General features: G+C 49.5%; 10 protein-coding genes across 10 annotated transcripts; 5 read left to right on the forward strand and 5 right to left on the reverse strand.

The window, feature by feature from the left end:
• Nucleotides 1–1,541: 1,541 nt before the first annotated feature.
• On the reverse strand, nucleotides 1,542–2,385 carry UA08_01211 (Eukaryotic translation initiation factor 4E-1; the record flags this gene model as incomplete). Its single annotated transcript, XM_020261680.1, has 3 exons — nucleotides 1,542–2,015; nucleotides 2,075–2,146; nucleotides 2,218–2,385. The coding sequence occupies 3 exons, from the start codon at nucleotides 2,383–2,385 to the stop codon at nucleotides 1,542–1,544; spliced, it is 714 nt and encodes a 237-aa protein (XP_020123162.1).
• Nucleotides 2,386–3,023: 638 nt separating this feature from the next.
• UA08_01212 (Protein sym1) lies at nucleotides 3,024–3,797 on the reverse strand (the record flags this gene model as incomplete). The annotated part of the gene is made up of 5 exons (XM_020261691.1): nucleotides 3,024–3,064; nucleotides 3,132–3,437; nucleotides 3,504–3,609; nucleotides 3,676–3,730; nucleotides 3,787–3,797. 5 exons carry the CDS (start codon nucleotides 3,795–3,797, stop codon nucleotides 3,024–3,026), a joined length of 519 nt encoding a protein of 172 aa, XP_020123161.1.
• Nucleotides 3,798–4,409: 612 nt separating this feature from the next.
• Nucleotides 4,410–5,445, forward strand: UA08_01213 (40S ribosomal protein S2; the record flags this gene model as incomplete). The annotated part of the gene is made up of 3 exons (XM_020261702.1): nucleotides 4,410–4,670; nucleotides 4,862–5,119; nucleotides 5,188–5,445. 3 exons carry the CDS (start codon nucleotides 4,410–4,412, stop codon nucleotides 5,443–5,445), a joined length of 777 nt encoding a protein of 258 aa, XP_020123160.1.
• Nucleotides 5,446–7,144: 1,699 nt separating this feature from the next.
• UA08_01214 (hypothetical protein) lies at nucleotides 7,145–8,301 on the forward strand (the record flags this gene model as incomplete). Its single annotated transcript, XM_020261713.1, has 3 exons — nucleotides 7,145–7,596; nucleotides 7,653–7,704; nucleotides 7,759–8,301. 3 exons carry the CDS (start codon nucleotides 7,145–7,147, stop codon nucleotides 8,299–8,301), a joined length of 1,047 nt encoding a protein of 348 aa, XP_020123167.1.
• A 736-nt stretch (nucleotides 8,302–9,037) lies between these two features.
• Nucleotides 9,038–10,415, forward strand: UA08_01215 (hypothetical protein; the record flags this gene model as incomplete). Its single annotated transcript, XM_020261724.1, has 3 exons — nucleotides 9,038–9,152; nucleotides 9,348–9,783; nucleotides 9,845–10,415. The coding sequence occupies 3 exons, from the start codon at nucleotides 9,038–9,040 to the stop codon at nucleotides 10,413–10,415; spliced, it is 1,122 nt and encodes a 373-aa protein (XP_020123166.1).
• A 401-nt stretch (nucleotides 10,416–10,816) lies between these two features.
• Nucleotides 10,817–11,965, reverse strand: UA08_01216 (hypothetical protein; the record flags this gene model as incomplete). The annotated part of the gene is made up of 5 exons (XM_020261735.1): nucleotides 10,817–10,898; nucleotides 10,953–11,087; nucleotides 11,150–11,634; nucleotides 11,693–11,759; nucleotides 11,820–11,965. 5 exons carry the CDS (start codon nucleotides 11,963–11,965, stop codon nucleotides 10,817–10,819), a joined length of 915 nt encoding a protein of 304 aa, XP_020123165.1.
• A 396-nt stretch (nucleotides 11,966–12,361) lies between these two features.
• UA08_01217 (hypothetical protein) lies at nucleotides 12,362–17,585 on the reverse strand (the record flags this gene model as incomplete). The annotated part of the gene is made up of 3 exons (XM_020261746.1): nucleotides 12,362–15,456; nucleotides 15,842–17,281; nucleotides 17,366–17,585. 3 exons carry the CDS (start codon nucleotides 17,583–17,585, stop codon nucleotides 12,362–12,364), a joined length of 4,755 nt encoding a protein of 1,584 aa, XP_020123164.1.
• A 307-nt stretch (nucleotides 17,586–17,892) lies between these two features.
• UA08_01218 (Kinesin-like protein bimC) lies at nucleotides 17,893–21,619 on the forward strand (the record flags this gene model as incomplete). The annotated part of the gene is made up of 4 exons (XM_020261757.1): nucleotides 17,893–18,330; nucleotides 18,393–20,093; nucleotides 20,148–20,600; nucleotides 20,660–21,619. The coding sequence occupies 4 exons, from the start codon at nucleotides 17,893–17,895 to the stop codon at nucleotides 21,617–21,619; spliced, it is 3,552 nt and encodes a 1,183-aa protein (XP_020123159.1).
• A 434-nt stretch (nucleotides 21,620–22,053) lies between these two features.
• Nucleotides 22,054–23,220, reverse strand: UA08_01219 (hypothetical protein; the record flags this gene model as incomplete). Its single annotated transcript, XM_020261769.1, has 1 exon — nucleotides 22,054–23,220. The coding sequence occupies one exon, from the start codon at nucleotides 23,218–23,220 to the stop codon at nucleotides 22,054–22,056; it is 1,167 nt and encodes a 388-aa protein (XP_020123158.1).
• Nucleotides 23,221–24,437: 1,217 nt separating this feature from the next.
• UA08_01220 (hypothetical protein) lies at nucleotides 24,438–25,526 on the forward strand (the record flags this gene model as incomplete). The annotated part of the gene is made up of 2 exons (XM_020261780.1): nucleotides 24,438–25,405; nucleotides 25,475–25,526. 2 exons carry the CDS (start codon nucleotides 24,438–24,440, stop codon nucleotides 25,524–25,526), a joined length of 1,020 nt encoding a protein of 339 aa, XP_020123222.1.
• Nucleotides 25,527–25,849: the final 323 nt, after the last annotated feature.

Genomic DNA, 25,849 nt, shown 5'->3' on the forward strand with positions numbered 1-25,849 from the left:
GTCTATGGCTGAGATAACGGCTTTCGGCGCCCCCCCTGATCCGCCACAGAGCAGCAAGAAACTGCCACCAATTCTTACTCTTTGGAAGTCTCCCCACCTGCTAGCTGCTTTCTGGGGGGATTTTGTAACAGCTACAGTCATGGTATCTTTTGATACCACGTTGACCTTGTTTGTGAATCACACGTTTCACTGGTCATCGCTCCAAGGCGGAGTGATCTTTTTGGCTTTACTACTTCCTACGTTCCTTGGACCTCTGCTAGGGAAGGCGGCCGATAAGTACGGTGCACGCTGGATATCCGCGATCGGAATACCCATTATGATAGGAGCTTTAGGCAATAGTGGAGGTTATGCCCAAAGCTATGGCATTTCTGAAATTGCCTGTGCTTTGGCAGGGTTGATAGGCCCATTGATCTCTGGAAAACTCTACGCGACCGCTGGCTGGGGAACTTTGGGGTGGGTTCTAAGTATATTCTGCTTTGTGACTGTTATACCCACCATCTTGTTTATCAACCGTTAGAGGAGATGGGAGACCTCAGTCCCATAACTGATCAAGTACCGTGTACAACGAGAATTTCCCATTATGAATTCTCACTGCAGTGAAATAAAGGAGCGTAAGAGGGGAGGACATGGAAATGTCACGTGTTTATAAACATAGCGAGTGGTTCTGTCTAACTGGTTGTACACTGGGTTTTGTAGGGACGTAGTAAATAATATCCCAGTGCATTTATAGGACAAAACATATGAAGTCTTGATATATTAGCCTTGCTGTTGTATAAAACATCACCTAAAGCCATGGCCTGGATGTTAAGACCACCACCGTTAATAACGTGGCTATGGCTCAGCGTGCGCTTCTCTTCTTCGTTAGGGCTTTCCAGGCCTTTTTTCACCCACCTTAGTTTGTCCGGTCTTGCGTGTATATTCTTGTCCTTTGAACTGACCAACAATTTGAGTCTCGTCAAGAGGACTGATGTAGCCTTAGAATCACGTTAGCCCCAGAAGAGCTCTTTGGCTAGGTGATATTGTTCAGCAAGCTGGGACACCGACTTACTGACCAGGTTAGTAGTCCTGCCAAGGAAGAGATAATAATGTAGTATACTCACCTAGGTAGTGCCTGTTTTAGGATAGGCATTAGGGCTATGTTCGGATCTGGTTCCGGAAATTCTTGTGGCTCCCGCACTGTTCTAACCAAGCCCCAGTCTATGAGCAATGCGTATAGAAAAACTTGCCTTCATTTGCAATGTTCAATGTTCGTTACAAAGAAAATGTAGAATATACACGCTGTTCCAGTTACAAGATCTCTTGAGTGCCCCTTGCTAGGCAGGTACAGAAAGATTCAAATCAACGCAATGATCAGCCTATCAATGCATGGTATCACTTTTGTTTTCCCTTCTTCTTTCTTTCATTCGAATAACATAATCACCGGCGGTTGGTTTCGTGTTTGTCCTCGACCCCTTAGCAGACGATATTCTCTCTCCCCCTCGGGTGGGACGACGTTCTCGGAGAATGGTGTGAAAAACCCACGTTATCCCACTTCAACCCTCTTAGACAGTGTACTTGGCCTTGGCGCGAGTGCTACCAGCGTTTGCACTATCAGTATGACCAGAGAATTCAACAACATCTGCATCCTTCAAACGCAGCACTTCCTTGAATCGACGTCCAATATTCTCCAACACTTCCTTGCCCTTGGCAGCAGAGCGGGCTCCGGTGCTCTTGTCTCCCGGAAGGCTCTTGCCAACAGTGCGGGTCCACAGACCGATACGGTAGAAACCCTTGCGTACGTTGACGACAACACCCATGACCTCGTTGTCTTCGTCGTTCTCGAGAGTTTCGCCAATAGCAGCGAGTTGTGCGTGCAACCAGAGTTCGTCGATGGGAACAGCGCGCTTGTCTTTGAAGGAATATGACCATTTGCCACCGTGCTTGTTTTGTTGGTCCTCCCATTCAGGGCGGATGCCTTTCTTAAATAGATGGTAGTCGGCCTTGAGACCGAGTTCGGAGGTAGGAGTGATGTTATTCTAGATGAGAGACCGTCAGTAATGTGACATACGGCAAGGCCCGGCGGAGGAATACTCACGTAGATGCCCCAGAATTCTTCAACTGAGCCGAAAGTCACCACCTCTTTAAGGAGGTCGTTCCAGTTATCACCCTAGTTACCCCCAGTTCAGCCCCTAATCCATATCGCTTTGTAATGCTGGTGTAATATCCAGGGAAACGTACCTTTCCACTCGGAGGCTTGGTAAACCACAGAGTCCATTCGTTCATCAATGGATGCTTGACATTAAAGTTTTCGGGGTCGTGGAAAACAGTGACAACGTCGCCATTCTGTTCGGTCTTCTCGCTGATCGCAGGAGCAGGGGCAGCGCCGTTCTCAGTTGCAGTCGCCATGATTGCGTGAGCTTGTGCTGATTCGAGGCGAGAACAATGAAGAGAGTAGACGAAAGTTGTTTTGTTGGAGATGAGAGAAAGCCGAGGGGATTTCTCAAAGAAAGGTGAGTTGTCGGGCAAGGCAGTTGCCGTTCGTGTGAGGGACAGCCGCGGGGAAAGAACAGCCGCCAACCACTAAAGACCCGATCGGCTAAAACGAAGGGATCAAAGAGAACGAAAGCTCTGCGCCAGGCAGACAACAGTAGGCGTTATGAAGTCAGTAAAAGGCGCAACGCCTGTCAAGATGTCGGGGGATTTGCGAGGATTTTGCCTGAAATGCTGTGCCAGCAACTTTTTTTGGTTTTGGCCACCCAATCTGCGGCGGCTGTTCGCTCACCGCCCGGCCTAGCACTACCGATAATTCGCCAGTCTATCTATTCTATGTATGTGCTCTTCAATTAAAAGAAATATAGACTATATGAGATAGCAATATTATGTATATTAACCTTCAAAGCCCATAGCATAGACAGCCATCTATATCTATGTGTTGTGTTGTATTGTATGTATTGTATGTATGAATGTATGATGAAACCGAACCCGAAATCCCCATTTGATGTAAACATAATTTCGCTAAAAGTGGCGCCAGAGACAACAATCAACTAAGCCTTGCTGTTGACAAGGCTCAAATAACAATTCCATCCTAGTAGAAGAAGGAGATTAGCCTGGCTTGAGGCATGGCGCGAGATTCTGACAAGATCTGTACTCACCCAAGCTGACCACGTTGACAACCAACACGCGGTATTCCAGGGGTACCAGGGAAAAATTGCCCAGCTGCACGGTCGACCAAACACCCAAGTTGGTCTTGTATGTGGACCAGTAGGCCTTGCGCAGCTTTTCCATGGGGTCGGTGCCCTCCATAATAGACATGGACGACAAGAAACAGAACATATTGACGGGCGTGAAAATCAACTGATCGGCAGCGACGCGAGCCACGACTGTTGTCGCCGTGCTCTTCAGAACAATGTGACGTTGGAGGACGCCGTACCAGGCAGAAGCGGCAGGACCGAAGATGGCTGTTGGAGTTGGTAAAATCAGCAATTATGCTCCATTGGTCTGAGTGAATCAAGCAAATGCCATACCTCCTCCATAGAGGACCATACGGCCCGTTCGAGCGTAATCGTGATTGTCGAATCCTTTCTTGTCGACGGCCTGCTGAGCTAGCACATCTCCGGCCCCGAAGAGAGTCTGGCAGATGGAAGATTTAGCACGTGCAGTTCAATTCACCCCCTAGCCATGACAAGCCACACGTACAGCTGTGGTGATACTCGAGGTAAGCAATGGCCGCTGGGCCATCTTCGCGGCATACCTAGTATCATTGTCGAATTAGCTTAAACCAGCCAGGATATAGGACAGGGTACCCACCAGCCCAACATGTTGGCGGTAATTAAAGAATGAAGCGATTGACTAAAAATTGAAAATGACAAGAAGAAAGACAAGCCCAAAGAAAACAGAAGTGATGTGTTAGTTGACTTGAACGTGAAAGAAAGAAAGAAAGACGCCGGTCTCGACAGCTATGGGCCCATGACGACAGACCAACACTGGCCAGGTCTACCCTTAGGCCTGCAGAAGCGCTGGAAGCGCTCCTAAACAGGGGGAACTGAAAGGCGATCTGAAGGCAGGACGGGGCAATCTGGCTGGCGGCCAATCAGCAGCCACGGCGCACGTGGGGCCGTGCCGGTGAACTGGGTCACCTGACAGCCGCCGCGTTTCTTTTTTTCGGGGCGGCGCGCATGACTAAGCAGCTCAACCGCGGGTTTCCCGATTGGGCTGGCGACATTAGGGCTTAGGGCTGGCCGGGCTAGGGCTTCCCGCTCGCTTAGGGCAAAGTCCTCAACGGGAAATTTGCGGGTGGGTCGCCCGCAGGAGCCACACTGTCGAAGATCGAGAGAGACATCCAAAGAAGGTGCACAGTCGACAACCTCCGACCAACACACACGACGACTCCTCTCGACAACCCGACTTTCCCCCCTACATACACAGCAATCATGGCTGACGCTCCCCGACGTGGAGGATTTGGATCTCGCGGTGACCGTGGTGGTGACCGCGGTCGTGGTCGTGGTCGTCGTGGTCGTCGCGGCGGCGCGAAGAGCGACGAGAAGGAATGGCAGCCCGTCACCAAGCTCGGCCGTCTCGTCAAGGCTGGCAAGATCACCTCCATGGAACAGATCTACCTGCACTCGCTGCCCGTCAAGGAGTACCAGATTGTCGACTTTTTCCTGCCCAAGCTCAAGGATGAGGTTATGAAGGTACGGATGAATTTTTTTCTTGTTACATTCGCTGCATTGGTTTCGCATGGTTCGATCCAGGCAATTGGTGATTGTCGGCCATGGGAAATGGGACAGAAAGCGATCATGAGGAATTAGGGGACAATGGTTTTCATCAGACAGGCAAAAATAAATGGAACAGGCGTTGACATCTTTTTTTTTTCTCGCAACAGATCAAGCCTGTCCAGAAGCAGACCCGTGCCGGTCAGCGTACCCGATTCAAGGCCATTGTCATTATCGGTGACGGTGAGGGCCACGTTGGTCTCGGAATCAAGACCTCCAAGGAAGTCGCTACTGCTATTCGCGCCGCTATCATCATCGCCAAGCTCAGCGTTCTGCCCATCCGTCGTGGTTACTGGGGTACCAACCTCGGTGAGCCTCACTCTCTGCCCACCAAGGAGAGCGGCAAGTGCGGTTCCGTCACTGTCCGAGTACGTATATCTTTTTTATCTATCATAAATCGGTCTTTTGGGTGTGAAACATACTAACAAGGACCCAGCTTATCCCCGCTCCCCGTGGTACCGGTCTCGTTGCCTCCCCCGCTGTCAAGCGTCTCCTCCAACTTGCTGGTGTCCAGGACGCCTACACCTCCTCGTCCGGTTCCACCAAGACCCTCGAGAACACACTCAAGGCCACTTTCCTTGCTGTCGGCAACACCTACGGCTTCCTTACCCCCAACTTGTGGAAGGAGACTAAGCTCATCCGCAGCCCGTTGGAGGAGTTCGGTGATGTCCTCCGTGAGGGCAAGCGCTACTAGATGTTGAGAGGCAAAAAAATGGCATAGCATACCTATTTTCTTCTTTTCCTTTGTTTTCTATAATGGCCGGAGCATGACACCCTTTTCCCTTCTAAATTTGAGATAATTTATTCTCAAAGAATCCAAACGACGACCGATCTGCTTTGAAAAACTAAGTGAGACGGGGGGTCAGAAGTTTGATCTATTAGTTGTATAGCTGACTAGTAGAATACAAGCACCATTGATCCTAACATTGACTGCACGTATGCGTTAACGCGAGTTTATGTTCGTATTCTACTCGAGCACAGCACATTACTAGTAGCAGACTAACAACATTCGGCGAATCATCAGCATACATTCAAGCCCGCTCATCTAGTCAGCAGTTAAATCGTCGCGAGATATCGTGAAGTTTAGAATCGCCCCCTCCCAGATCAACAACGATGTCTCATCAAGAACTTACCTTGCATTGTTGGCAGGCGTTCTGCTGTAGTCTTCTTGAGTCTCCAATCTATTCTCGTTCCCTTGGCTTTCTTCCTCATTGGACTCATCTTTCTTTCCGAGCCTCTTGCGCATCAATGCACACACCCTGACTTTTAACTTTTATGCCCCGCTGCTTAATTATTAAGGTCAATTGCGGTACGCTTTGCCATGTCGCAAATCAAGCAGCAGGCAGTGGATCATGTTGCGTCAAAAACTGAATTTTTGGTGAAGCTTACATCACTGCTCTCACACAAGAGGCGACCAAACTATATGTCATAGTCTGCCGCAGTTGATACAACATATGATATACAGGCTTCTAATCATCAACATGCGTTTGGACATAGCCAAATTACGAAGAATATCATTCAAGATTATGGCACCGAAACCAGATGGTTATATTGGCTACTTGGATGATATATGGACAATTAAAGAAAATATCACGTTTTGATCATCCAGCCGCAATACCGGCGAGACAGGGCCTTGACAAGGTTTCTCTCGTGATACAAAATCAGTTGACGCATTCGATGCTATGAACTAGGAGATGAAGCTACTGTTAGTATTCCGTAATCTAAGCATTAGCAGATGAATAATCCTTGCGTATTCTTCTTCCAGCAAGTACGAGACTGAATGAAAGTTTGCGGGGTCAGACAGTCTTTCCTAAACAAGTAATAGTTAGGGCTTTTAGGGTTATTGCCTCGGAAGACTCGGTAGAAGCGATTCAAAGCTGCACCAATTGGGATAATTCCATGCAGCACCTGGACTATTCTCGAGCTTTGAAATCATGAGCTAACATTGAACTGCAAGTTCACCTGCAAGGCAACGTTGGGTGCATGAAGCAGGCATACAGCTAGGAGGTTATACGGACTCGGGCTTTGCAGATCCCGGTAGCATCCTTTAACACGTGCTTGGAAATAAAAGCTTCACAGGGATAGCTATACTGCTGCTGCTACTATAGCTTGGTACAGTAGTACTACTCTGTCTAAGTTTTGGCCCCCAAGCGCTTGCGATGGTGATCATCGGGCCATTCTCCCCGCTCTCTTCTCATGTCATGCATACCCTTGTGCTGCCACCTGCGTCAGGCACAGAACACTACTGGCCCTGGATGTATCGCCAGACGGGGAGGGTTTCCCAATCGGGAAAGTCTGATATGCCCAAATGCTCCCCGGGCTCACGAAAGTTATAAGTATGTCGTGACTGCCCATCCAAATCTGGGGGTCAGTTGTTACAGAGCATCACCGCGATGTCCTCAATCCGCCAACTATCCGCCTTCCTCGCTCTCGCAGCCTTCGCTGCTGCAGCGCCTCGCATGCACAAGCGCGAGGCGCTCCCAGACTACGCCATCACCTACGCGCCCCTGTCGTACCTCTACAGCGGCGAGAAATGGTTCCCATCCGACATCACAGTACACCTGGCCAATGTGCAACCCGAGGTTGACTTCAATGCTACCGGGACAAACGGCTCGGTGACGCTCGACACGCTTGATACGCTTTCGTCGGACGTCTACCTGACTGCCTCCGATGGCCCTATCCTGAACCCCCTGGACGGCACTCCTGACTGGCTCACTTCGGAATACGGAATCCCCAGCAGTGACGGCCTCAGTGCCGCTCCGGGTCTTATCATTGCTGCTGAGAAGAATAGCACTACTACTGATGTGTTCTACTTCTATTTCTACTCCTACAACTATGGTGGAGGGTGAGTCTCTCCACGCTGCGTGTCCGTATGATTTGCTAACCCGGGTTCTTCGACAGCGTTCTTGACATCAATTTTGACGACCACGTCGGTGACTGGGAGCATGTCATGGTGAGTGGCCTCGGGGCTTTGCTGCTCGTATTCGCCCGCTCTAACATTGACTAGATCCGGTTCGTCAACGAAGAACCATACGCCATCTACCTCTCCGAGCACAGCGGCGGCTCTGCTTACTACTGGGACGTGGTGGACTTCTCGGGCGAGCGTCCCATCACTTACATCGCGTACGGCGGACATGCCAACTACGTGACGGCGGGCAGTCAGAACTACACCATCGCGCTGGGTCTCATCTCTGACACCACCGATGCCGGGTATCTGTGGGATATGACGTTGAACTACCGGGGCTACTGGTACGATACGGAGACTGGCACTTTTACCGTCGCGCCTGGCGCAGGAACGGGAGCCAGTGAGGAAGAGAGCGAGACGGCTGACTGGCTAAACTGGCTGGGCTATTGGGGCGATGAGCAGTATCCCGACGGGCTGCTTGACGATATCGAGACCGGCCAGTACTGCATCGTGGGAGAGTGCCACTACACTGGGGGGCCAACGGGGCCTGCGGACAAGAACCTCAACCGCACGACCATGTGCGAGAGCACGTCCAAATCCTGTCCTGTATATGATAACATTAACGACCTAACGACTCTATCGTAGAGCGGGAGTGAGTGAAGGACGTTGTATATATATCTCAGTCAGAAGGAGATCCCTCTGGTCTTCGCTAAAGACGTAGGCTGGTCTAGCTGCCTAGATAACAACCAAGTTCGTTTCTACCTCTCATGATGGAAGTATGTCTATGAGAGGGGCAAGGCATTGATCGTTTACAAGAGTCATCAAAGTACCGGGCAATACGTACATCAATATAGCCCTATTCTGCCTATGTAGGTAACTCAATGTACCGCTCCCGCCTGCGTAACAGTGGCTAACAAGAGTAAATAGTCAAGAGATTTAAGGTCTTCCTTTGTGCTAGAAAATGCTTTCTTTAGTGCTGGCCTTACGTTTAAACCATGCACACCGGCAACGTCCGTCTTTTCTTTGATACTGCTTAGGCAATTAGATGCCATTTTGACTTAGTGATCTGATGAAAACAATGTCTTTTTGCTTTTCAAGATGCAGAGGCGCCTCTTGTCTTATCTCTGTTATGTTCATCTCATAACTCGTCACATATTGTGAGCTCCTCCTGAAGCTTTATACACTGACTGAATAGGCACTATTGGACAATGCATTCATTTTTACTCCATGTTATATTGGAACCATGCTATGACCTGCCTTCCTGTAGGCCCCTACGACCTTCAGCTCTCATTTCACTGTTCCTCTCTTCTTTCTTAGGTACCAACCTTTCCCACAGCCCTCAGACTTGGAAACAAGCCATTCTACCAGCAGTCTTCTTCTCATGGCTCGAGACCCTGCTCAGAGAAAGTCAGTCATTCCAAGACTGGCTTTCTCGAATCTTAAGCGACTGCATGAGCTCAAACATGCCCATTCTGGTGAAACGGCGCAAGAAAAGGGTTCGCGGCGACCCTTCTTCTCTTAATATTCTTCCCCCTCCACCCCCCAAGGCAAACTAACGAGACAGACAGAACCATCTCGACGTGACAAGTCGTCGTCCACCAGCATAGCAAAATGTGAGCTAACCACTTCTACCATGACTGTATGACCCCTGGCTAATCCTTCATATTATCCTCAATGAGCGAGTAAAACAGCTCCCCATCCTCAAGATGACTCCAACTCCGCAATCCCTGAAGCTACCCCCGCAACAACACCCGATACAAACATGGATCCCATATTCCTAGGCGAAGACTTCTCAGCCCTACTAAAACTCCCCCTCATCAGCAGCCAAGAGAATCTCTGGATCGACCTATGGCAGAGCCCGGATGAAGCTGGCGATAAACCGAATCCTCTCGATGAGCAATATCTGAGCTCGCTGAAATCCTTCGTTGGTCTTCGTTGCCTGCGGGTTACGGGCATGCTCAAGTCGTACCAGAAGCAGCTTTTTCAGGCGATTTGGAAAATGGAGCAGCTGGAAGACCTGCAGTTGAGAATGGCGGAAGAGCCGCGTCTGGCGTCTGGGGTGCATTGGCGACGTATTGAAGAAGGGTGGTTGCCTAGAATGCAGGAGGTTCATGCGTACATTTCACCGTAAGGGTCCTTTCCATCTTCGCATTTTATCTTACTTCGTCGTACTGAGAGACTCCTCCAGGGGAAATGGCAAAGGGCGTATCAAGAAGCAATACGGCAACGCCGAATACCTCGACAACTGCGTGATAGAACTAGCAAAACCCAAACTCAGCCAGAAGCATCCAGAGTACGAAACCTGGATGGCACGACTGCTACCACTGGTGCATCTCACGTTGCGCGGCTTCGTTGTCGACGCCATCCCGTTCTGCAGCTGCTTTGATGCACAGAAACTGCGTTCAATCACATTCGCCGACTGCTATGATGCCGGTTTCTATCTCCCGCATGAGGTAGATATGGATAAGTTTGAAATTCGTGTAGATGAGTTGAAGACGGCGAGGACGGAGTCTATTCGGCGGCTTTGTTCGGATGAGGAGCTCAAGCATATTACTCTGAAGGATGGGAAGATGGTTGAGGAGCATCATGTCAATGAGTCATCCACATCTTCATCCTTTTCAAATAAGGGTAAACAACAAGGTACAGACATGGCCCCAGCTGCTTCATCCAGACATATTGGCAGAACATCGCGGCATCCGTGGCACTTTCGCAGTCATGTCTTCAATGCTGTTATTGAAGACGACGAGGGAGAAGACTGAGTACAAAGGAGACATAAGAGATCGAATGAAATAATGACCATTACGATTTACCATGCATGATGAGAATCAATGCTACGCGCTGCAAGTTCTGCGAACCTTTTTTTATTCATTAATCTAGAGAAAGTTTCTCCAAAGTAGAACTGAACTAGTCACTGATCTCATATAAAGAGTTGTCCTCAACGTACTAGATTATTGACTAAATTTCAACATCAGCTTGGACAATATATTATTACATGCACACCCAATACACAATTTGATTCCGAACGCCAAAGCATTTCACATCATCCAATTTGGAGACAGCAAGCATTGCTCCATACAAGCTTGTCTGCTTGCTTTGCCACTTCCTTAAAGCCAACTACCACCAGCAGTGAACACTCACCGAGAGTGCGAAGGAAGAGAACCTACGCTCCCTCATTCTCACCCACTCGGATGGCACCTTCATGGTTAATGCCATGAGACCAGAACCCATCGACGAAGAGTTGTCTTGAACGAATTGTCAGAGCCGGTTGTTTCAAGATGGAAGGGAGCTAAGCCTACCCTGTCTCACTACTATCATGCCCAACAAGCAACCAGTAGCCGAATAATCCCTGAGTCAGAATGTCATGGATCGCCCAGGCGACAGTCTCGGCATCCACGCTGATTCGGTGGCTGAGAGGAGACGCTGCAAGGATGCTTGAGTAGAAGTTAGCTTGATATCTCATCTCTATGGAGATATACATAATGAGAGAGCTTACATCGGATACAACACGAATACAAGCAAATTCGCACCCGTAAACGAAGTAAACAGCGCGCGATGCCGATCAGAACCTTGACGTACCGACCGCGCTCCATTCACGCCCGCCTGATATCCTACAGTCAGGAAACTGATGCAGACAATGGCATACCACAGCCAACGGCGCTCATAGCGCGCGAATGTAGCTGCCAGGCCGGCAGCGAACATGGCCAAGTCGGCGGCAATGGCGGCCAACAGATTGGCGCCATTGAGACCACCGATTAACGCAATATTGATCAGGATGAGGGGCGTCGTCAGTATCCAGTTCACGTATCGCACCCAGAATATTTGACGCAGAATCTCTTGGTATGTATCTGGCACGTGCTGGTGGGCTTGGTGGTTGACGGAGTGCTTGTATGTTACCCCTTCGCCGGTGGCCATGGCAAGGTAGGACAGGAACGAGATTGTGGTGATGAGCGCTGTCAGAGTGTGGAGTAGGCGATGTTGCTGGATGATCGGTCAGTCATATTTGATCTATACTGCATTATGTTCAGTTAAGACATACCACTCGGACTCTGGCAGCAAGGAAGTAAAACGCAAGCGACGAGATGGCCATGAGGACCACAACAACCCTGATGGTGCTGTTAGTTCACCGTTCCTATTCGCGCTTGACATAGGTGTATTGAGCTCACCATAATGTGCGCTTTCCCGTGTCATGAATCTGCAGCACAATAGGCTGGTCCCCCGGTATCACCGTCGGGACGGGTCCAACCGAGGACGTCTGCGTGGGCAGTGGCACGGTGTGCTTGAATGCGTCTTCCACTGCTGTGACTATCATCGTGGTGGATTATTTCAGATCAGCTACCTAACCTTGGTGGCAGTTTCTTGCCTGAAGAGTCGCGCAGTAGAAGCACGCGTGAGGGAGAATAAATAGTGCCCTGCATCGAGGCGAATGACGACATCAGCATCGACGAGTAATCGACTACGCCACGGCCTTTTCCCTGAACAGCAAGCCATATCTTGGTACAGCCATACTTGATTGTTTGTCGAGTAAAGAAAGTATGGCCACCAATTGCGTTGTCTGATGTCAGCCGCCAGTCATCCTGACACATCCCTGAGCCCGGCCCGCGTGTTTTTCCGAGGTATACACAGCATATTCATATTCATCTAATAGGTATAGTATATATCTTACATCTCAGCTTCTATAGTACATTTCAATGTCTTCTGGCAGTTACTAATCACTGCCTTCAAGCCTCCTGATGACGTTGTCGCATCGCTGGCAGAGAGGCGCTTCTTGCGGCTGTGGCACTGACGCCGGGACATCATATCGCCAGCATCGCGGGCATTTCGCCTTGCTTGGAGCAAACACATGCACTGTCGCCTTCTTGTCGGCACGAGGCAGTTCGAATTCCTCGGCGTAGCTCCATTCAGCATCTGCGATTTCGCCGGAAAGAGTCTGTCCCTTGACGCTGAGAGTGACCGAAGAGACCACGAACAGATCCGGGAGTTCATTGAGATAGCGTTCAAAGGCTGACAATGAATCGATATCGGGAAATTCGAAATGCACAAATGACTGCAGTGAAGAGCCCATCTGCTTCTTCGAGCGGGCAGATTCTTGGATGGCCTTGACTGCGGTATTGGCTGCCATCAGATCGACAAAATCGTCGTTCAGTGCTTCGTCAACCCACTCAGAAGGAGCTGCACGTGCTACTCGTTGCAGCGGGTGCTCGAGCTGGGCCTTGATTGTCTCCGGCGTATGTTCCCAGGACTCTTCGACAAGCAGGGGAGTAATGGGAGCTAGCAGCTCCTGTAGGAAAGTGTAGATGTGGAACAGCGCTGTCTGCGCAGCGCGTCGACTCGTGCTATCTTCCGCCTCTGTATATAGTCGGTCTTTGAGAGTTTCCATATAAAAAGCTGAAAATTCTTGATTCGCCCAGCGATTCAAGGCGTTGACAGCTTTGTAGAACTCAAAATTGTCCAGAGCATTCCGACAGGTATCTACAAGCTGAGTCAATTGCATCAACGCCTGGCGATCGATTTTGTGAAGCTCCTGATATTGGCGCATATTCACGCTAGGATCGAAGTCTCCGAGAGCACCCAGTAGAAGTTTGAATGTGACACGATACTTGTGCAAGCTTGTGTTGACGGTCTGTAAGACCTGCTGTCCGATAACAACGTCTCGCGTGTAGTCGCTGCTGGCAACCCATAGTCGGAGAGCGTCAGGCCCCAGTGCGTCGTAAACAGGTTCTTGGGGCTTTGGTTGTTTCGCGCCTTTTGACTTTTTCTGTTTAAGTGGAGGGAGTAGTGTGCCATTCATGATAGTTTCTGGATTGATGACATTGCCTATAGATTTGCTCATCTTGCGAGCATCTTGATCCAGAGTGAATCCGTGCGTAATTAGATACTTGAATGGCGCTTTCGCAGTCGTCGGCGCATCGGCGCTCCCAGAGGCAGCAGCTTGGTGTGCGATGTACGTGAGAAGACTCGACTGAAACCAACCACGGTGCTGATCAGTGCCTTCGAGGTAGACATGTGCTGGGCGGTCATTCTCTGGTGATGCATTTTCCACTTGCATCCAGCTCGTTCCACTGTCAAACCAGACATCCATTGTGTCCATGCCGCGACGATAACCGGAAGAGGATGATGCCTGCTGGAGCGATGGGGGTATCCATGCAGGGTCCTCAGAGCTATCTGTCCACCACGCATCAATACCACGCTCATCGATCACATTCATGATATGTGAAACACTCTCTTTTGTCAATATCGCTTCCCCGGAAGCTTTGTCATAAAGGGCTGGTATCGGGACCCCCCAAGCCCGCTGGCGCGAAATGCACCATTCGGTGCGATTCTGCACAAAGTTCTTTAATCGTTGTTTGCCGGATGCCGGAACAAAAGTGACATCGTCTAAGGATGCTATAGTCGGATCGCGAATGTTAGCTACGTCAGCGAACCATTGCGCAGTGGCACGAATGATAATTGGTCGTTTTGATCGCCAGTCGTATGGGTACTTGTGTTCGTATTTGTGTTTGCTTAGCAGCTGATTGATTGATTCAACATATTCTAAAACAGATGTGTTTCCGTCTCCCAGAACGCTTTTGCCTGCGAGAAGTCCTGGATCGCGGGTCATGGCTTTGTCCGTGAATCGGCCTTCGTCGTCGACAGGAGCAAATGCCCGGATTCCCTGAGCAAGGCAAACCTCATAGTCATCCATGCCATGGCCCGGCGCGCAATGGACCAGACCAGATCCCGAATCAGCAGTCACAAAGTCAGCGGCAATAAGCGGCTGTTCGTCAACGCCGTCTCGTGGGAATATTGGTCGGTATGTCGTTCCACTGCATAGCTCAGAGCCTTGGATCGAAGGGACAAGGACTGCTAGTTCCTCGTTTAACATCTCCTGAAGATATTGTAATCTCGGTTCTGCAACTAGCAATTGCCCATGTTGGCTGGATTGAACGATCAGGTAGCTTAGCGATTCGCTGACGGCGACTGCTGCATTGGCAGGTAACGTCCATGGCGTAGTAGTCCAAATAACGGCACTCAAAGCTGCCGCATCTACCAAGGGGTTATTTTTTAATTGTTCTGGAATCTTGACCAACGGAAATCTAACAAGTGCTGCGGTCGAGACATGCTTCTCATTGTATTCCAACTCGGCTTCGGCCAATGCAGTCCTGGTCGAGGGCGACCAGTAAACTGGCTTAAACCGTCGATAGATGAGTCCCCTATCTACCATTTCTCTAAAAATGGATAGTTGATTCATTTCAAAGCCCTTATCGAGTGTTTTCCAGTGGCCTTTCCAGTCCGCCATGATACCCATTTCCTGGAACCCGCGCATCTGCTCCGCGACTGTTTTCTCTGCGAGGTTTCGAGCGACTTTGCGAATGACTGCAGCTGAACCCAAGCCTTTGGCATCAAGATTCCCAGATTCTTGCTGAGCCTGAAGGGCCTTGAGCTCAATTGGCAAACCGTGACAGTCCCAGCCTGGAATATAGTGGATTCGTTTTCCTCGGCTTAGCTGCGTACGGTTGATGATGTCCTTCAAAATCTTGTTGAGCGCATGGCCTACGTGCAGCTCGCCGTTCGCATACGGAGGGCCATCGTGTAGAATAAACGTCTCACTAGCAGGACGAGCTTCGCGCTGCCAGGCGTACAGGTCGTCGGTGCATTTGAGCAGATATTTCGCTTGGTCCGCGACGGCGACTCGGGCGGGAAACGACGAGCGAGGGAGTTTGAGGGTCGAGGTCCAGGAGCGCGTCATGCTGCTTGGTCTACCACCTCGGAGGCAGCAGCAGACGGTGCTCCGGGCGGCAAGCGTGGTGGTAGAGAGGAAATCTAAAGGTGGTTGTTTGTAATTTCGCTGTTGAGCATTTGCTGAAATTATTTCGGACTCCCGATGTTGACCGCACGGCGTCCAATAAGAAGGCTCCGCTCAGCCTCCCCTACAATCAAGCTACAAATGACTCATGCATCAGTTACACAACGATACTCAGGCTCGTTAAATCGAGAGATTGGGCGTCAATGGCGGAATGAAATTGTTGATGCGACCATTTCTATTGGGGAATAATCGTAATTTACACCAAATAATACTAGGTAGTACCACGAAATATCAGAGAGAGAGATATATATATAGAACGAAATAACACACCAAAACACCACAAGCACGACATTCGTGATATCGCAAAATAATCTCAATATATTGTCATGGAGCTGACCGCACCATTCTTCAGAACCTCGAATAAAAGACCCGGGAAGCCAAAAAGCTCCGTGTTGCCCAATCCCTGACCACCATCTGGACCTGCAGATGTCGACCGATGCTTGCCTCCAGCACTCTCCTCCCAGCCTCCAAGAAACTCTACGCTGCTTTCGGGACTGTCCCCCCATCCTCGATTCAGGACCATACCCCTTTGTAGAGCCGTTTCCTCCGAAGGTGATGAATAAGATGCTCTCCACACTCTCCGAAGACGTTGAGAGATTTTTTCAAAATGTGTCTCTGAAGTGAGATCCTCTTCTGCCGATTCGCCTAGAAGGATTCTCCAACGGCTTCGACGATAGCGGTTAAAGGGGTACGAGCCGGGGACGTTTCCATGGACTATAAGTTTCGTTACGGTCAGCAGCGAGGCAGTACTGGGTGGCGGGCGATCCGATATTCCAGAGCCTGGAAATGCCGGTCCGGATGGCGTGGGATGAGAAATGAAAGCGTCAAATCCGTGATGGAAATAGTTGAAAAAGCATTCCGCTGATAGTGACGAGGGGTCGAAATTCGCACCAGGAAAGGCCTCATCATCAGAGTCTTCCACTGGGCTATTATTTGACGAGTGGTCTGTATCTAATGTATCAAGCCGTCGCCCCGGCGAAGGGCTAAGCGGCCGTGGTTGGGTTACCCCACGGGCGCTATGGATGGATATACGACTGTCGTTTTTGCGATATATCGCATCAGGAGGTCCTAGTTCGGCGATTAGATCCTGTGGTGTTGTCTCGGACAGAGTTATAATGAGCGGAGGACTGGTTCTCCGAGACATTTTTAATTTCCCTCCTCCCAGCACTTGTATTTCTTCGATCTCGTCTGGGACTGCGTCCCTGCCCTTGCCAATCAATGCCGGCGAGCGCGGCAACTGCGGGGATCTTGTGAATAACTGATTTCGCGCTTCAGACCACGAAGCTCCTTGAAACACCGCCATAGAAGTTGCCGATGATGCAGCAGAAGATGAGAGGAGGGCTACAAAATCGCAATTATCGGACCAGGCCGAATCCTGTAGCGGGAACGAAAAAGCAACACCTGGATAGGACAACACGTAGGTCCCATATACAGAATCACTTGCTGGTGGGATATATTCGCCGGGATAAGATGGCCCGAAGAGTCGATTGTATACATGCCGAAAGCTTGGCCCGGCAGACGATGGTTGCTCGTGCGGCTTGGTGCTTTTGATGACCTCGTGGTTCTTGTAGGTCAGAAGTACCTTGGAGAAGTCGAGAACTTCAATGAGGCGCAGGCGTTGATCAGGGCCATCAAACTGTAGTCGAAACCCATTTTTAGGGAGGCTCAGAATCACAGGTTCGTTGAGTGGTTCGGTGGACGAGTATGCGATGTCAATGGCGGGGTAGATCTGCGGGCGTGCTTTGATGCGGCTCAACACGTTATGGAGTGAGCTTCCAAGAGCTGTCGTAGAGCAAAGAGTCCCATTAGAAGCGCTTTCTTGATATCCGATTCGACTGGACAACAGAATATAACTCATAGACTTACTCAAGCTGCCCAGGCCTCTTCCCGGAAACACCTGCATTGCCGCTGGCGCGCTAGCAGTGGACATTGCGGTCACGACTTGCGCATAACCGGAGAGCAAAGGTCCAGCAAACTCCAAGAAGATAGCGATAGCTTTGAGAACGAGAGCACTGCTGCTGGGAGCGTGAAAGATGGGAAAAGAAAGCGTCGTCAAAAGGAGGAGACGAAGGAGTAGAATGATCATGTGAATGCATCAGTCCCGCTGACTGACCGAGCTATGCTTATCGATAACCGATAACCGATTAGCTAGCTTATCTCCCAGTCTAGCCTGTTTGGGGTTTTTGTTTACATTTTGCCGGCTGCGTCGACCGCCCAAACAAACCGGGCAAGCTTCCTTCCTGCAGCCTCGCCTGCTCAATTAAGACTTCACATTATTGTTGCAGCACAGATCTGACCCCGCCACCGGGCCAAAACTTGCTACATACACACCCTCATGTTTGCATTTTAGCAAGTAGAATATATACCACCATCTCTTCCTTTCGAAAATCGTTATGCCGGCTCCGTACACACGGCCGGCCGCCAAAAAGCCTTCATTGCGGCAGCCCTCAAGGCGAATAGCCTCATCCATCCCGGAGAAATTGCAGTCTCCCGCGGATGCGCTCAAACCAACACACACAAATGTCATGCGCCTGCAGAGGTCTCCAAGCGTACAGTCCATTGCCGGCGCGAAGAGGAAAGAGCGAGAATTTGAACCGAAGACAAATGAAGACACTAATATACACGTCGTGGTTCGATGCCGCGGCCGCAATGACCGTGAAATAAATGAAAACAGCGCTGTCGTCGTCTCGACTGAAGGCTCCAATGGCGTGGAGCTTTCAATGGGCCCAAATGCCCTGAGCAACAAAGCATATCACTTTGACAAGGTGTTTTCTCCAGCTGCCGATCAGGTATCACTCTATGAGGACGTTGTCACGCCACTCTTGAACGAGGTATATTCTTGCTGGAGAGCCTATCCTCCCTATGATTCAATATTGATTTGTGGTTTCTCTAGATGTTGTCGGGATATAACTGTACAATCTTTGCCTATGGCCAGACGGGAACTGGCAAGACATATACGATGTCAGGGGATATGACCGATACCCTGGGTATACTCTCAGAGAATGCGGGAATAATACCTCGCGTCCTATATTCGCTATTTCAAAAATTGGAGGACAAGGAAAGCACCGTCAAATGTTCGTTTATTGAATTGTACAACGAAGAATTACGCGACCTGCTTTCACCCGACGACAAATCCAACCTGAAAATTTTTGATAATGAGTCGAAGAGAGGGCACAACAGCAGTACATTGGTGCAAGGCATGGAAGAGCATTTCATCCATTCTGCCACTGCTGGAATCAAACTGCTCCGAGGTGGAAGCTACAAACGCCAGGTAGCTGCTACCAAGTGCAACGACCTGAGTTCTCGGAGTCACACAATATTTACAATCACCACATCTGTCAAGCGGACGACGGAAGCGGGCGAGGAATATATCAGCTCTGGGAAATTGAATCTGGTTGACTTGGCTGGTAGCGAAAATATCCAAAGGAGCGGCGCCGACAATAAACGTGCCGCCGAGGCCGGGCTTATTAACAAAAGTCTGCTGACACTAGGACGTGTCATAAATGCCTTGGTCGACAAAAGCTCACATATCCCATACCGGGAATCTAAACTCACGCGACTGCTTCAGGATTCATTGGGAGGTCAGACCAAGACCTGCATCATTGCTACCATCTCACCAGCGCGAACGAATTTGGAAGAAACCATCTCCACTCTTGACTATGCCTTCCGAGCCAAGAATATTCGCAATAAACCGCAAATCAATTCTACATTGCCGAAGAAAACACTATTGCGTGAATATACATTGGAGATTGAGCAATTGAAAAGCGACCTCATTGCAACAAGACACCGAAATGGTGTTTATCTTTCTGCGGAAGCTTACGATGAATTGAAGGTGGAAAGTGAATCGCGAAGGATTATCAATGAGGAGCAGCGTGCAAAAATCGAGAGCAAAGAAGCCAGCTTGAAACACAAGACAGAAGAATTGTTTGCTTTGACAAGCAACTTTAACAATTTGAAGAAGGATCACGATGAAACACGCGCTTCATTGGATGAGACGAACGATGTGTTGGAGCAAACCGAGATCGTCCTCCGTGATACGAAAAAGCAGCTTGAGCAAGAGGAAATGCTACGCCAAGCACATCAGGAGACAGAGGAAAAACTTCATGATATTAGTTCGGAGCTTTTGTCAAAGTTGGATCGAACTGTTGAGCATGTTAACGGCCTCCACCTCAAACTACGTCGAAAGTCGGATCTTCACAACCTCAACCGTGATACATGGGAAGCATCGACCGGGGATGTTGTTGATGTAACGAAGTTGATTGAGGATAGGGTTGAGATCTTCGAGTCTGAGCACTCAGCTCTTGTCCAGGGCTTGACCGCCAAAATCACAGATTTCATTACGTCGCAGATACTAACCGTGGAAGACAGCAAATCCCACATCGATGAATCTCGTTCCCAACTTGATGAGGCTGAGAATGTAATGATGCAACAATCCACCAAAGCTCATGGCGAGATGAATGAAGTCCTCGAAGAGATTAAAGTACTACGAGAAGAAGTCAAGGGAAAAGTTGGACAAGGGTTAAATGGCCTGTCAGCGGCAGCAGAGCGTATTTCGAAGGAGGTCATTGATGAGATGACCGACTTTCATACTCAGGTTTGGGACTCAGCTTTATCGTTCACAAGCCATTAGCTAATATCTTTTTTATAGCTTCATGCCTCCTATAGTACCTTAGGCCAAGACTTCAAGGCTATGTTCGAGAAGATAACGGGGCATTTGGAAACACAAAAGACAGAAATCGATGAACTTCGCACTCAACTGCTTGAAGCCAACCGCCAGACCATACAAGAAAACCAGTCAGCTTCAGCGGAACTCGAGCAGGCCTTAGAGGAAGAAAGACAAGCCGCAGAGATCGACCGCGCTGACCTTCTTTCGCAGATCAGTCTACTGATTGAGGCGTCTAGCAAAAAGCAGACCTCACGACTCAAGGGTCGAGTCGATACTGTCACATCCGATCTGAAATCATCAACGAACACATTGCAGGAGGCGACTGAAACATATCAGGAGCGAATGAGCCAATGGACTGAGAGGGAGACCGGACTCTTGGAAGATGTTACCAGCTCTAGAGATGTAATCAAGGGGCGTATGCAACAAGACTGGGCGGTAAGCTTTTAGTAGATTTTACGCAAAGAGAGGGTTCCTTTGCTGACATACATTAAAAGATTTTCGAGCAGCGCAACGAATCTATCCAGAAGTCGACACAAGCAGTCCACCAGGAAACAATCCGCATTGTCGATGAGCAAATGCATCAGATGGCCGTCCAAATGGAAGCCCTGGATGATTTTGTCACTAGGGCAAGATCTCAGAACGGTTCTCACCATGAAGCGCATCTGGCCGGACTGGAACGCTTGACAAAGAACATCAAGGATTCCTTCACCTCGTTAGAAGCAGGATTTGGCGGCACGCATGCCCAACTTAATGAACTCCAAAGCCTCGCTACTCAACAGAGAGACGATATCAAACATGTTGTGATTCCATTCTCCGAAGAAGTTCGACAGCCGCTTGTTGAGCTCCGGAAGAACATCCAAAGTGCTACTATGACGGAATACAAACCAACAGGAAGTACTCCGCCTCGGGATTCATATGAGTATCCGAAAATATTGCCGCGCACCGAATCCCACGCTAGCTTGATTGAAAGGATGAGACAACCGGCACAGCCTGTTTTAACCCAAATTGAGGAAGAAAACCTGGACCCGGTTTTGAAATCTCCGATTAAACAGCGTTTGGGATCACCGGTGAAAACAAGGGTCTATAATGACGCCGAGGACGAGGTAGGCGAACCTACCACCACAACCACCCACACCACCACAGCACTCTTACAATCCTCCAACGCGGGTCTTAGGGAGGTCGATTTAAACGTCGTCGCGAAACAACCCAACTCTAACAACAATGATTTCCCTTGCGTTTCTCCGGAACTGTCCAAATCGATAAAACTCGACAAGGAAGACGAGCTCTCGCAGCCACCCCTGAAGAAACTCCAGACGGTCTCAGACAGCAAGCTCCCGCAGAAACCCTTGGCCCGGCGAACAACACCCTCTGGGATTGTCCTAGATGGCAGAGAAAATATCCCACTTAATGCAAGTATCAGACGACGGTTGCGAGGACGACCATCCAGCGGCTAGTCTGGGGGACCATTATAACAGACTGTTATCTATCCTTTTTGTCTTGTTTTGTGTGCATGGAAGGAAATATATCTAGTAGATATGTAGATACCCCGGTGTTTGTTTTTTCTTTTCTTTTCTTTTTTGTGCTTTTTTGCATGTGTACACTCGTTCACTCGACTTTCCCTTTTGTATGTTGCAAAGAATAACGGCGTTGTGGAATTATTCTTGCTGGACCCAGGTTGGCACGTATAGTTAACTAGTTAATACTTATAATTAATTAATCTGCAACATGCATTCAGTCATGTAAACATATGTATGCAACCAAAACCAGACCTACAATACTACCTACGGCGGGATACCCTAGGTACTCTTGCATTTGTAACATGTATCATTCTTTAAACTATCATGACAGGGGCGTGCTAACCATCCCCCTTCCTCAAGGAAAGAAAAGACTACTGCTCTGCCCCAGGTGCAGCAGCTAGTTCACTAGCAACCTCTCCTTGCACATCCTCCCTTTGCTGAGGAGGAGTAGCATCAATTCCATCGCGGCCTTTCTCGGCATTTTCAAACCCATGATTATCGTCAAGTTCCCCAGGCTGGACGGTCTCGGCCGTCGCAATGGGCGAATAATCTCCATTCGTCTCAATAACGCGTCTCAATTCTGACATTCGCTTATCGAATTGTTCCATCATTTCTTCTAGTGTTTGTACTGCCGCTGTGGGGTCGATGGGTGCAATGTCGCGTGGAAATCCAGCTGTGCCGTGGATTCTGAGCATTAATGCGTTTGTTTGATCGTTGTTTTGTTGTTGTGGTGTGTCGAAGGTCGGGGCGGGGCTGAAAGAGGCGTCGAGGACTTGCCAATCTGGCGTTAGGCTATGCGCAGATACAATACGGTATCCGAAGGGCGTCGCGGCGGTTGGTTGTGCAGGCTGTTTTTGAGCTGGAGAGGTTGATATCATGGTTGTTCCCGTTCCGGCTGATGTGCCTGCGAGAGCATCGGGGGCGGATGAAGGAAAGGCAGCGGTTGTTGCTGTTGCTGTTGTTGGTTCAACATCTAGAAGAATAAATCTCTCCTTGACACCTGGTAAGGGCGGTGGGAGGAGCGAGGGCCTATCTAGACTCGAGGATTGCTGGTTTCTCATTTCTGATGCATCCTGGCTATCGCCTCCGTGTTGCGTGTTTTGCGCGGGAGGGGAAACTGGTCCTGTTTCCAACACCCGTAGCGAAGCCTCGGTGATTAATTCCGTGTCGTCATCTGAGAAGATATAATGTACAGTGGGGTGGTAGTAGTCGGAGGAATTTGAGTCTTCGATGAGTGTAAAGAAAGGCTTGAAATTGGATGCTGGATGGGAGGCATCTTCTCCTCCTCCTCCTCCTACCTGCCCCGCAGGCGCTGTCGCTTCGTCGGTAGGTAACGTCGGACCACCACCATCTCCTGAATGAGTGTATACCGCATCATGCCGTTGACTTTCAGAGAGTTGCCCGATAGGCCGTGGTCTTGATGATGCGATGGGCGCTGTGGCTGCCGTGTTTGCGGTAGTAGTATTCGCTCGTAAGGCAGACTGTTTAGAGGTGGAGGATGACGGGATAGGTGAGTGTTGTTTCGGCAAAGACGACATCTCTAGAAGAGAGCTAAAAGAAAAATAAAGAATGCTATAACTACATCGTTGTGATGAGCATTATGCTATGTTCTGAATTGGAGATGAGCGCAAACAGAGCAGCAACCATGATAGCTTCCGGCGAATCGCTAGCTACGACATCACGTGACTGGTAAGCTAGATCATGCATGCCACACGATTACCCTATACGTGTAGGGTTTGCAGCAGTGTATATCTGACGTGTAATGTGGTGACTTACGATGAGAAGAAGGCAATTTATAGAGCTGATTGAGAACCTGAATTCAAACGCCGATAACTATAACAAATGGTATCATCCCAGAACGCCGAGAAAATGCAGTATAATAACACCCCACTCTATGCTAAGGGACCGAGGGAAAAAGCAAATCAAGACGACGGCGGTGGTGCGCTGTCCTGTTCATCGTTCTCTTCATCGGTCTTTTTCCAGTCAAATTCTAAAGTGGGAAAATCGCTTGTCAGTGTCTTGCATAACAAAGAACAAGACGGTGTTCGAGCACTCACTTTGACGGCACATTGGGCAAAGGCCCTTCGATGCCTCTTGGTTGATCCATGTAATAAGACAGTGCTATTTCTCAGTTAACGCAATCGGCGGCGGAGTAATAGATGCTGTGGTGGAATGCCGTCAAATAACATACCATGTGAAAGGAATGGCCGCATTTTCCAATTACTAAACGACACATTCGTTAGACTTGTCTCTCAATAGTGTTGCCGCGAGGGCACAAAAGAGTTCGCATGAACATACCCAGCGAGCAGTCGTCTCCAGGAAACTTGCAAGTTGGACAAGTGCCGTCGAACTGGACGCGACAGATACCGCATACTTCGTCTTCAGGCATATCCCAACGCCACGAAGCAACGGCATTCCATTCTTTGATTGTGACCTTCATCGCCGGGATGTGTTTGTTTTTGTCTGGTACAACTGATGTCGTGATGTCTGGGCAGGTGCAGCATTTGGAGTAAACAAATGTCGAAAAGTAAAGCCTGGGCGGACGCCACTAGGCAAAGAGCGGTTTAGCGGGTCTGATCCGAGCTCGGAGCTCCTCCCCGCAAACTAAAGCTAAAGCAACAATACTACGATTGAATAGACCAAGCACCTCTCCGTATTGCGCAATCGACTTCATTTTAGCCTCATGCAGCGTTCTGGATAGATACCCCGGCGTGTTGTATTGATTTCTGCTTTGCTTTTTTGCGGTCCGGTTAACATGACACTGACGGCTCTACGCTCTTCGTTGCGCCCTTGTCTCCTTGCACGTCTCTCCCGCCAACAAGCCGCTAGTATGGCCTCGACCTCCCAGCTACAGCAACAGCGGTGGAGCTCCTTTTCGTCCTATCTCGTCACACCGCAAGAGCTCAACAATGCACTGCAGAAGGATTCCTCAGGTGAAAAAGCCAAGGTCGTTCCCCTTTGCGCAGCATGGTTCATGCCCAACGACCCGGAAGGCCGCACGGGCATTGCAGCATTTCGCAAAAGCCACATTCCCCACGCGCGTTTCTTCGATATTGACGGTGTAAAAGATGGAGATTCCCCTTATCCTCACATGCTGCCCACGCAAGAGCGGTTTGCCGAGGCAATGAGCGAACTTGGAATCCAGCGTGAAGATGAGGTGGTTGTCTACGATACGTTAGAACAAGGTATTCTTAGCGCACCTCGAGTGGGATGGACACTACGCTTCTTCGGCCATCCTCGTGTTCATGTGCTCAACAACTACAGGCTGTGGGTTGAGCAGGGCTTGCCCACGGAGTCGGGGGATGCCAAGCCGGTCACAAAAACAACGTATCCAATCCCCTCGTACGAGACAGACCGGGTAGTGCACTTCCCTGAAATGAAGCAAATTGCCGGTAAAGAGGGTGCTGGCGAATTTGAAATCCTGGATGCGAGGCCTTACGGACGCTGGTCGGGTGAAGCTCCGGAACCTCGTGCTGGACTGTTGTCGGGCCATATGCCGGGTTCTAAAAGCGTTCCCTTCGGAGAGCTGCTTGACCCTACGACGAAAGCGTTTTTATCCCCGGAAGAACTGCATAAGGTCTTTGAGGCCAAGGGAGTTGACCCATCCAAAACAATCATCACCTCGTGCGGGTCTGGAGTGACTGCGGCGGTAATTGAGGCTGGGCTTACTGTCGCTGGATTTGGCGAGCCATCAAGACGAAGACTTTACGACGGAAGCTGGACGTAAGACTTCTTCCTCATTTTGCTTCCTTTTCTCGTCCGCGTTTCTGAATAACATCTGACGTTTAATAGGGAATGGGCTCAACGAGTGGACGAAGCTAGTGGTCTGATTAAGAAACTTTGAGCATAGCATGCGCTGATGAACTAACTACGGCCGTCTCTCGACTGATCCCTCTCTCCGCATAGTGTACGTAGCACCACTACTAGCAGTAATCGCTAGGTTGCATTTCGGGTTCGTCTTGATGGTATCTTTTATGTGATTGCTGTATGGGTCTCAGACACCAACGTCGGAGTGTCGTTCAATAATCAAGGAGGACCGGTAGTCATGCCTACAAGACAATCGTTCGTATATAACTTAGAATAACTCCCGGAATAACATCAAAACAAGTAGTTTGATGCTATCACGATAGGCGTATAGTCATGCTGGATGCTGATTGGCCAGCGGGT

This window comes from Talaromyces atroroseus (genome assembly GCF_001907595.1).
Source record: "Talaromyces atroroseus strain IBT 11181 chromosome Unknown scaffold_1, whole genome shotgun sequence".
Taxonomy (NCBI): domain Eukaryota; kingdom Fungi; phylum Ascomycota; class Eurotiomycetes; order Eurotiales; family Trichocomaceae; genus Talaromyces; species Talaromyces atroroseus.